The sequence below is a fragment of the Gobius niger genome (genome assembly GCF_951799975.1).
Source record: "Gobius niger genome assembly, chromosome: 7".
In the NCBI taxonomy this organism is placed as follows: Eukaryota; Metazoa; Chordata; class Actinopteri; order Gobiiformes; family Gobiidae; genus Gobius; species Gobius niger.
This window is the reverse complement of record NC_136858.1, coordinates 5,466,695-5,478,334: the sequence shown is the minus strand read 5'-3', so window position 1 is coordinate 5,478,334 and position 11,640 is coordinate 5,466,695. Positions and strand designations below refer to the sequence as shown.

The 11,640-nt window shown below is 43.1% G+C and overlaps 1 protein-coding gene across 1 annotated transcript in view; it reads left to right on the top strand.

Annotated features, from left to right (window-relative positions):
- The first annotated feature begins 706 nt into the window (after positions 1-706).
- The window catches only part of LOC306965846 (high-affinity choline transporter 1-like), a 69,584-nt gene continuing 58,650 nt past the window's right edge, over positions 707-11,640 (top strand). Inside the window, exon 1 of the mRNA XM_079560414.1 lies at positions 707-1,116. Coding sequence (XP_079416540.1) covers positions 933-1,116 — 184 coding nt within the window. The 5' untranslated portion in view covers positions 707-932. The remainder of the gene's footprint in view (positions 1,117-11,640) is intronic.

Below are 11,640 nucleotides of genomic sequence, written 5' to 3'. Positions count from 1 at the left end.
TGTGGTCAACGTTAGCCTTTAAAAAGAAGCACATAAATGGATCCCTCTCTTTCCATTAGCCGACAGCAGCCTGTCTCATATACGTCTGAGCCATATTCTTTACGCACGCGCATGTGTGCTATTAATACAGCCTTTATCCCGCGTGCGCACCCCTCCCCCTCCCCCTCCCCGCGCCCTCCACGCGCACTCCAAGGTTACCCCCTCTCCCCCCCCCCCCCCCCCTCTCTCTCGCTCGTCTCTCTGCTACGTCACCGCACGTTCTGCCGCCTCTACCGCCTGTAGTCTGCGGCACGACACGAAAAGGGAGGGGAGGAGGCGTCAGGCGAAAACGGAGGAGAGGCGAGAGAGAAGAGGGAGGCGGGGGGAACAAAGGGAGAGTAAGAGGAGGAAGCAGGGGAGAGAGAGGAGGGAGGAGAAGTGAGAGAGAGAGAGAGAGAGAGAGAGGGAAAAAGAGGGGGAGGAAGATGGGGAGAGGGAGGTGGGAGGAGAAGTGAGAGAGGGAAAAGGAGAGGAAATGGAGAGAGAGAGAGAGGGGGAGGAGAGGAGAGGAGAGAGGGGAAGGTGGAGAAGTGAGACAGGGAAAAAGAAAGGGAGGGAAAGGGGGAGGGAGCAGAGGGGAGAGAGAGGAGGGAGGAGGAGTGAGAGGGGGGAGAGGGGAGGAAGAGAAGAGGGGCGGGGGGGAGGAGGAGGGCGCAGAGGAGAGAGAGAGGGGAGGAGGCGAAGGAGAGAGAGAGAGAGAGAGAGAGAGAGAGAGAGAGAGAGAGAGAGAGAGAGAGAGAGAGAGAGATCGCAGGAGGGGAGGGCTTTGTGTTCTCTGTTCTCCCCCCAGACGGCGCGGCGAAGGCAGGCGAGACGCACACGGGCAGACACGGCTTCATTCTCTCCCTATCGCGCGGACTTAGCGGCGGCAGCGGCTCTCCTCCACCATCACCATGGCTCTCAACATCCTCGGCGTGACCGTGATGATGTTCTTCTACCTGCTGGTCCTCGCCATCGGCATATGGGCCTCCGTCAAGTCCAAGAGGGAAGCGAAGAAGGGCCAGGGCGACAAGACGGAGATGGCTCTGCTGGGGAACCGGGGGATAAACCTGGTGGTGGGCATCTTCACCATGACAGGCAAGTCACAACACGTTTGCCCCACGTGCGAGCATCACCGGCGCGATTTCCCCCCCCCCCTGCTCATCCGCTCCTCCGCTCCTCCTCGTTCGTTCGCTCTTCCTCATTTTTCGTCTTTTCTCGCCGTAAGAAAGTACCGCGTGCCGACAACAACGTTTGCGAATATTCCGCTATCCTCAAGGCAAACCTGGTTTCCGCCTAGCTAGCTCATCATCATCACCTGCGACGGACGGCAGCGTTTGTTTGGCTAGTATTTCCGCGGTCTCCGAGGAAATGGGATACTGTATGCTAAAATTCTCATTGAACGATACAAAAAACGATGCGTATTTAGTATCCCCCCCCCTTTTTATTTTTTGGTACGTGTAGGCGAAATAGCGGGTTTTAAATTGACGGCCGCGGAGCGTGGAAGTCACGCTGGGCCGCGTACAGTCGGTATTAAAGACGCGTCATGCTCCGTGCGTCGTAAGGATTCATATTACAGAGTCATATAGGGCCCAGTATTATAGCGTGTCGCCGCTGAGGGCTACACAGAACAAGGGACCGCTCATTTGATCTGCTCCGTGCGCTCAGCTGGGCGCTTTTCTGTCGACAGCTGCTTAATCTTGTTCGAATAGCGCTTTCATAATGAGGGGAAAGTACCCGCGGGTTCTCAAACTGTGCTGCTTTGGGGCCAGTTTAGACTTTGATTGGAGTTAATTAGGGGTGGCTGTTTAGTGTCGTTGTTGGGTCTTCCGTTTTGGGATAGGCCAAAAAAATATATCACGTTTAGGTTTAGATTACTTTTTTGGGGGGATTAGATACTGATTGCTTTAGCTTTTGTTGATAGAAAAGCTTTACTTACCTGCCGAGCATTTCATACTGGTGAATACATTTCAACAATTAAAGGAACAGGCCACTGTTCTTCCATACTGTGATATGTTCTTACCTGAGCTTAGACGAGTTGATACGTACCTGTCTGGTCTTTGTGCGTGCCCGTGGAAGAGCGTGGTAGCTTACAACTTAACCCCCGTTTGGAGCTATAGGAATATACTGGGAGAGGCCATGCTAGCAACATCTTTGGTCGTTTTGCGTGACTGAGCGCACACTGTTCTTCCATACTGTGATATGTTCTTACCTGAGTTTAGACGAGTTGATACGTACCTGTCTGGTCTTTGTGCGTGCCCGCGGAAGAGCGTGGTAGCTTACAACTTAACCCCCGTTTGGAGCTATAGGAATACATTGGGAGAGGCCAAACGCTAACAACGTCTTTGGTCGTTGTGCGGGACTGAGCGCACGCACAAAGGCCAGACAGGTACGCATCAACTTGTCTAAGCTCAGTTAAGAACATATCTCCTTATGGAAAAACGGTGGCCTGTTCCTTTAACTATGACCTGAAATGACCTGATAGATAGACGACTAAAGTAAAATTGATTCAAAAATAAAATCAGTGTAACTGGTCAATAACAATGTTGATGTGCGAAGAAAGCGATTTAAAAAAAAAAAGGACTTTGAGAACAAACGGAACATAAACTTGAAGGTGTGGTTAGCTGATCAGGATGGATGAGTCCAGTACTATACTACTGTGGGTGTTTTTGGCACTCCACCTACACATTCAGGCATCTCCAACCTATAGCTGCCAGCATAGCTCTCCAGCCCTTTCCGAGCAGCCGTCCAAATGCTCTCTACATTTCTACGCGAGCTTGTTGAGGCAAATTGGATTGCTGTCTCGACGAAGCGGCTCGCACTGTATCAGGTGGCATTCATAGCATTTTCTCTTTGTGCACCAGATGATTGAATTATGGTCACGTTGAACATAATGTGCAGACAATTAGAAAGATATAGTTATTGGGAAACTTCACTTGCTTTCTGTACATTGAATTATTTTCTTGGCAAAATCTACCAATTGTCCACAGAAATATAGCGCTATGACATTTTTTATTTTATTTGTGAAAGCAGCTCATGGTGAAAAGAAGGTTGGAGGGCCCTGACCTGGACCTTTTGAGTCCCTATTAGTTGTGTGATAATAGGCTTACCCCAATCACAGTGATGGGCGGATGCAGGCAGGGAGGGCGTCTAGAAAAAACAAAAGGAGCCAATAACAAAAGGCTTACGATATTAACCTCTAATTGTATACGGCCAGCACATACGTTTTGTCTTTGCATGTATAGATTACTTTTTCTGCTATCTGGAAGCTGATATCAAATCTGGTGTTCGATGATTGCTAGTCCTTTTTTTTTTTTAGTAGCAGTCCTTGAACTGTATTTATTTCACAGTACCAGTGCTTCAATTATACTTCTGTTCTGTAAAGCATTTTGAATTACTTTTGAACACATTTCACTTGCCTTACAGTACCAGTGCTTCTAAACGACTTTTCCCGGTACCAATGCTACGTCTAACTTAAAGTTGGGTAAATAAGTCCGTTTATTAAACAGAGAACGAGGAAACATGTTCACCGCTCAAATCTGACATTTAGGAGATTGATTTGTGTAAAATGTCCACCGTTCATTTGCACCAACAAGTCTCTGCACGGCCTAAGATCAGCTTTGTATTCATGTAGTAACTGATTTTATCTTGACTTCTCCAGTCCTATGTAAACTAATAGGAGAAAAGAGCGCAGTTCATCGCGGCGCCCACGCAAATTTCTGGAATAAGGTGAATAGTTTAAAATTGAGGTGGAGGGAAACTGAAAATTCCATGGTAACGCTCAAAATGCAGATTTCTAGTCGTAGTTTATTACTAATTTCTGTCTAATTCCTGGGACAATTCAAATGAAACAAAAACTGTCCCAATGTTGGACTTTCAAATAATCTGGCAGGTTTGTGAATCCAATTGTATCAAGGGAAAACATTTATTTGGAAATTTCTTTCAAAAACTGCTTCTCTCACATAGATTTGCATTGGCACCTAGAATCCTATAACATGAACGCAACCTATTGTTTAAAGCAGTACTAAGTAACTCTTCCCCCTAGAGGCCATAAGTGCAACTGCAGGTGTAGTAGCAAGTTACGATTTTTTAATTTATTAATTGTCTTGGAGAGTAAATACTACACTGACAGGAAAGGCGAAGGGAGAGAGGGTTACTGTGCATCCAATTATACAACGGAAATATTTTATTTCACTCAAACTTGGCTGTAATTAAATACTGTTTAAAGTGACGTTAGCCCGCAGTTAGCTTTGCCCGTTAGCATGTTAGCTTCTTCTTCGTGATTCCATTAGTGTGTATTGCTTTCTCCGCACCGGTGGCAGTCAAGTTGCAAACATGGTTTTCTGGCCAGAGACACCAGGGGGAGATGAAAGACCCTCCAATCATCCCAAAAACACTTGTATCACCCCCACAGGGACTACAGAAAGGATTTCTTAAGGTAAATAAGTTACTTAGTACTGCTTTAAAAGAAAAAGTAATGCCAGTGTGTTTTTTGATGTGTTTCAGCATGGCAGTCTATTAAAGAATTGTACTTGACCCAGGGTTGCCTTTTGCGTCAAAATATTTTTCCCAGATCTGTTCTTGGAAAGTAAGGGAGGTTCAAGGTAGACGGGCTGGGAACCACCGGCATATGCAACTGTTTCAGTCAAGGTCTTGACTTTGACCCTAATCTGTAGTTGTATTCTTTGTTTCAAATGTAACAACTGAGTAACTTTTTTGCTGTCCCACACTGAACGATTGTATTACCATTGTCACCAAATATTGCACCAGCACCGCCAGAGTCACAAGCGCCGCAGTGCCCAGTCATGAATGGGACCGTATTTTACTTCCCATTGCTAGCACGCGACGCTAGCCTCATGCGTGACACTGCGACAGACTTTGTTCGTAGCTACGACTCAATTTCCGAAAACCATTGCTCAAGGGAGACGAATGACGGCTCACGATTTCACACGCGACATTTAAAAATCATAGAAGATGGGGCTCAACACACAATGAAAGGGGATTTAGCTCCCCCTAAACTCCATTCAGGGGCTGTCACTGCCGAGGCTGGACACTTAAAAGATAAACTGTGTACAGAGGTTGCATTTTCAATTAGATCTGATTAATTGCACAATAGGGATGTCAAGAGTAACCGCTTTTACAATTAGCGCAGTTCTAAAAGCTACATGTTCAATCGTAAGACTTTGAGGAGCCACGGTAAACCAATGACTGATGTATGTAATGTCCAGAGAGCAAATCGTACATCCATTATTGCATGGTAATTGCATAACATTGCCAAAGGAAGAGTCCTGCAGCGCGGCGTTTGTCAGGTCACCTAAAAACGAAAGTGAAACTGTGCAAGCGCATGGATATCAGCTGGTTCATTTGTTTAGGAACTCTTTTGTAATGATAGTGAATCCATGTGACAGCAGATCAGAGGGAATAATATAAAAATGGGGACTAAATTGGGGGGGGGGGATTAAAAGAACCCAGCCCTACACTTTAGAGCAGTGTCACATGTGGGCCTCTGCTTTTTCAGATTGTGTCACAAATGGCCCACACACAGATCTGAGCTTTTATGGGTCAATTGTCAGATGTGGCAAACACGCACCTAAAGGGTTATTTCGTGAGAGATAGGAAACTATGAGTAGCAATGCCAGATGAAAATTTGAAATACAGTAGATAATATTCATAAGAGCATAGGATGGTAGAGGTCAGCAAGAGGATGAAAAGGTTTTTTGAATGTTTTAAATACATCAATTACTTCCAAAGTTATAAACATTTCAGTTTTCATTTTCGGCCACTTTTGGTGAAATCGTTTTCCATTAAAACAATAGGATATGGTCTGGACCGATTTATCACAAAAAGTGGTACAATTTTCAGCTTCTTTGTTCTCTAACTTTCCCATCTCCCCAAATATCATTCTCAAAATTCACATCCAAGAAGGAAAATTGTCAAGGATTTCAAATATGATGTCAGATTTTAATTGTGGGCTAAGACAATGCAACCAATTTGCATATTTTAACAAAAAATTAAGGCGAGACACTGCAGGTGGATACAGAAAACATTTAAAGTGAGTGATATCGATTTTAAACTTCAGCTGTATATTATTAACACAAATCTGAACAAAAACTGTATTGCTGTATTTCCGTAATATTTGATTATATATAAAAATAAGAGTTTATGCTAAAATATGCAATTTTTTGCAGATTAAATCTAAATAATGCACCATCCATGTTTAAAATAATGGTTTAAGCTTTGTTGGTACATTAGATAAAAAGATTCTTTCAGAGGGGATTTGGGATATCTTGTATAGTTAGTTATGGTGATCTCCCAAAAAAAAAAAAAAAAAAAAAGTCAAATATTTAGGACTTTTTTTTTTTTTTTTTTAGTTACTTAATTTGTAATTTTATAGTGGAAATTCAGCAAAACATATCCTATTGCATTTCTGTTATTTTGGTAAATTAATCACGTGAATAAGATTGTTTTAAGAGCTAATTTGTAGTTCAAAAACTCCGCATTGTGGCTTTATGCAAATGAGTGCGCACCGCGGAGCAGAGAGGATTTGGAGCGAGACACGTTATACCATAGAAACTAGCTTCGTAGCCTCACACTGTGGCTGATGCGGGTGCCCTGCGGACCCCGCTGGTTCCCGGTGTGCCAGGGCATGTGCCAGGGCATGTGCCAGGGCCATAAACAGCCACAGACCTGGGCTACAGTCGGGCCGTTACCGCGCGAGCGGAGCGGAGCTAACGCTAGCTACACCGCGGACTCGCCCTGGTTTAGAGCGGCCGCTGACGGCGCGGCCAGGTTTTATAACTTCATTCAAAAAGCCGCGGGTCAAAATCACATTTATATCCCAAACCAAAGCGCAAATAAGAAAGAATACTTCTTATATTTTATGATCATGATGGTGACTTTTCGAAAAATGTCCACACTTTCAGCCACGATTGCGGAGACTTTCCCCCACAATATCTCAGGATTTACAGCAAATATGCAGAAGTCACCAGCACCATTGGACTCGGCTACTCGTGTTCTGATTGACTGGAAAATATCACGGTCCGGGAACGTGATTTGTTGCCGCGGAAAACGAGATGAAAAAAGTGTTATTTTCGAGCGAGGTCCAGACTACTGATCGACGATTTTGACGCTGCAGGTGGACTTTACTCATTCATAACTCAACAATTAATTGGCCTACCGAAGAACTAAAAACACCAGTGGATTCCTTGATTCAAGCTGCGTTTAATGATACTAGATTAATAAATATCCGTCGAATATTGTAACCGCTAGATGGCGCTAAAGCAGAGGAACGCTCATTCAGGTCATTTTTCACCACTCAGTGACGGCTGCATTTTGCGTTGCTACTATGAGCACTTTCTCTCAGCGTGCCAGCTCACAAGGAGTGCCAGACGAAACACTCGCCTGCGGGTGTCATGCAATATCTTTTTGGCATTCAAATTGGACGGTCAGTGGACGGCTCAGATCAGTCTTTCTCAAACGCTGGTACTTCAGTTTGAGAAGACTGCCATAGCTCATTAAAAAGTCAAGTCAAGTCATTATTTTTTGCAAGCTTTATTATCACAGGTAACATTTCCGTACGTGTCATCTGCACATTCTTAAGAGACGTAATTTCTGGGACATTACACATGAAACAAAAACGGTCACGATATTCAGTATCCTTTCCGTCAGCATGTAAAGGAACGTCCAATTATTCTCTCATGAAAGGTGTCCATTTTGGTAACAATGCTCTAAAACATTTGCAAGATGTCCATTAAAAGGACATTCAGCCATAAGGTGAACGAGGCCGGTTTGTGAATCCAGTAGCTTCCAAATAATGACCCATTTTCAGAGGAGAAAAGTGATCGCTTCTTTGGGTGGAATAAGTAGTACAGAAGGTCAGGTGCTTCAGGATCAAAATGAAATCCGAGGCACTCCGACACCTTATAAGTCTTTTATTGTGTATTACATATGGCTCTATTGTGTCATACCGGAAGTATATACCATGTGACTGGGTCTTGGCTTAGCACACTTGAGCCACAATTTTAATTTGTATGCCCTGAAGAAGGTCGAACGAGACCGAAGCGTGTCGGCATGTCCACACAATAAAGGACTTTTAAGGTATCGGAGTGCCTCAGATTTTTCTTTCCTTTAAATGATAAATTTTCGTTTGGTCAAATTTCGTAATGGAGATTTCTTTCAGAACTGTCCCTCTCCCATAAAGTATGTCTTTGCCCTCCATCTGAGATTATGACATCATCAAATTCTAGAACGTGAACGCAATCCTTTTGGAACAGTAAGAGACATTGTCACTCAGAATGACGTGCTCAATAACATCCAAGGCCAGCAGGATCACAACACAAACCTGTGGGAACTACTTGGTACTTGATCCTCTGCTTTACATAGATCCTGACGGTACGAAGCGATTTCCCTATTCAAATCCCTGAAGACCTGGTTTTGCCCACTGTGTCTGGGATTGTTTACTTAAGGTCCAGCTCTGCTTTTTGTTCTTGTTAAGTAATAAGTTTGTGAGTTAATCTCTTTTCCTGCTTTGTTCCAGACCTGCTTAGTCAAAGCTTCAGCTTATTTCAGTTCATTAAAGAGGGCTCTAGAAAGTTGTAAAGATTTCTCAGGGACTGGGAGTAAAAAGTTGGTGATTTCCACGTTGATCTAAGCAAAACAGCTGAGGGCTGTTTCATTAAACTGGCTTATTCCATCAGCCTGGCTTATTTGGCTAAGTCCGGTTTGTTTTTGTGTCATTTTGGTTTCATAAACCAAGCTCAGTCTGAGTTTGACTCAGTTACTATAGCAATCTAGCCTGACTGAGCCTGAGCTCTTAAACACTGCACTTTTATCAGGATGTAACACAATTATTACGGACACTGACACTCTAATATTAGATCAGTGCAACTTCCCTCTGAAAGAAATATGTTTGAGTTTACTTAAAGGTGGAGGAACAATGATGATTTATTCCATATTTACTGATTATGTTTACATTTTGTTGTACTTTACTTCAGGCCTATTGTTACTTTGCTTTTTATGTTAATCCGATTTTTAAACGTCCAACAAATGGAGCACGTTACTGTCTGTGTCAAACTAGGGCCAAAACTGAGGATTTTAAAGACCATGATGAATATTGAGATTGACCAAAGAAGAGATTATGATTTTGATTCAGTTTTGATTAAATTTCGATCAACTGCCCAGCCCTAGGTCAGAGTGGGTCTTATCAAACTGTCCCCCTGCTTTGTGACGTTAAGCATGGGCGGCATTGTGGTGCAGCGGTTAGCGCTCGTGCTAGAGGGTCCTGGGTTCAATTCCCTCCTGGATGCGGCCTTAAAAAAAATGACTTTTTTTTTTATAAAAAAAATAAATTATGCAAAATATTTTCCTTGGACAGTTAAAAAAATATGTTAAATATGCCACAGTTTCTAAACTAATCCTCTATTAGAGGCATCCCTGGTTCTTCTGCCCCCTGCTGGCCAGCCCTCACACCTGCCCAAGCAAACCAAGCTGCGCGGCCTGATGACATCATCACACAGCGCTGTTTGTTCATGTTGGACCAAAGCATGTGCCAGTAGCACGTGACATGTGGAGGGGGAAAAGACACATCATCATCCCAGCGGCATGAAACAATAGGAGTTTACTCTGAGCTGCGTTTGTGAGATCTGCTCCTCTGAAGAGTTTTAGACTTTTCTGCAGCAACCAGCCCTGGGCAAAGGATACAGAGGCTTCTAAACTTTGGTTAATTAATAATTATGGTTAATAATAATAATATCATTACTATTATTATTATTTCTGCGACAAATACAACAGTTCATGAGCAGCGCTGGAAGAGTCAATCAGCCGCACTCACACAAACCGCGCAGGCCGGACTTTTTGCTCTTTGGATGGACCATCAGGAGGGCCTTAATCATCCTTAATCATCATCCTGTATATAATCAACATCGCAATTGAATTTAGATTAATTGCAAAACCCTAGTCCAGAATGAATGTTGTGGTTGGTGGTGGTGGGGGGAGACCGATGGCACAGACTGGCAGCCTCACTTCTGTCAATCTACCCCAGAGCAGCTGTGGCTACAATAGTAGCCTACCACCACTGAGTATAGTGAATTAATAATGACTACAGTATAGCGCTTTGAGAAACTTGGCAACACAGACTTGTAAAGTGCAATGTGTAAGCTGTTATTATCATTATTACCACCAGTGGTAGTGTTATAAAGTTTACCCATTCACTTGTCTCATTTGCAACACATTGAAAGTGCATATTCCACAATTACATGAAAATTAAAAGAATACTGTAGATATATTTATATAGACAAGCACTACAAATGGGCAGGGGAAAAATAAGGTGCTTGTTCGTACAAGGAATGCTTTGCTTCAAACGGTGCAAAATCAGTTTAGTAAATGTAATGATGTCATTGGCTCCAATGTAAGAAATCTCTAAGGTTTTGCTCCCACGACTGCTACAACTGCTACAACTGATTAATCGACAACCAATTGATTACTGAAAGAGTTGAAAACTATTTTAGTGATTGATTGATCGTTCTTTGGTATAAACACAATCCAAAAGAGCAGAAAGTCTTTTGTACATTGTCAATGCCATGAATATAATCTGTCTGTGTCGCGGGACAATGATCCACTCAGAAAGCAGAATGAGCTCCATCTTATTGTTACCTGATCCTGTTGTTTGAACTAGTTTGGTCCTAGTCAGTGCCAGAGCAGCCGCCAGTCATTCAGTGGCTGAGCTCTGGAGTTTCTTAGCTTTCAAATGAGGAATGGCCAGTTCACAGTCGCATGTATTGTGTTCATGAGCAGTTTTGAGCTAGCTAAGAGTCTCCTACTAACATTCACTTTAAGTTTACTTAGCTTTATAAGGGAAAACGTTTGCCTTTCACAGCCAAAGGATTAATCGTAAAATATAATCTGTAGATTATTCGCTTACCAAAAATACTGGTTAGTTGCAGGCCTACAGTCTTGTCATCGGAGTTAGTGATTGTGCAATATAGTGTGACTTTTTGAACCTAATTCTCAATCTGTATTTAGTACAGACACATGTAAGATCTATATACAGTACTTTTAAAAGAGAGTGACAACACATGAATAAGACTAAAGCCCAAAGAGATGATCCAACTAGTCTCATACTATGTTCTAACATTGCGATAACAATAATTTAGCGATAGATGGTGCGTTTATTCGCCTCACAATACCCAGAGCGCCCACTCTGACGGGATGTGGCCCTGACCTGCTGGATATCCCTGTTAGAGGACGCCGGGTGGATAGAATCAATAATGGCGGCGATCTACTTATCGGCCAGTGCTTCATGATGATGACTATACAGTGTGTGACGTAATAAGCTGAAGTCATTCTGAATGAGGTGATGTACGGGAAGAGATGCCGCAATGTCAAATTTTACTGTCACCATTATGTTGAGTATGTTGAGGAGATTTCATGAGCAAGATTTTGTGTTCAGCATGTGAGAGAGTAAAAGACCCTTTCTTGGGTGCATTTATTCAGAGTTTCCATTAACAGGTTAATTTTGTGAAACATGGGATACAAGGATATTGTCTCAGAGGGGATTTTGAATGTGCTTTTTTGACTTTGACAAATCATGGAATAAACGTGGAATCAGTGCAAAATAAACACCTT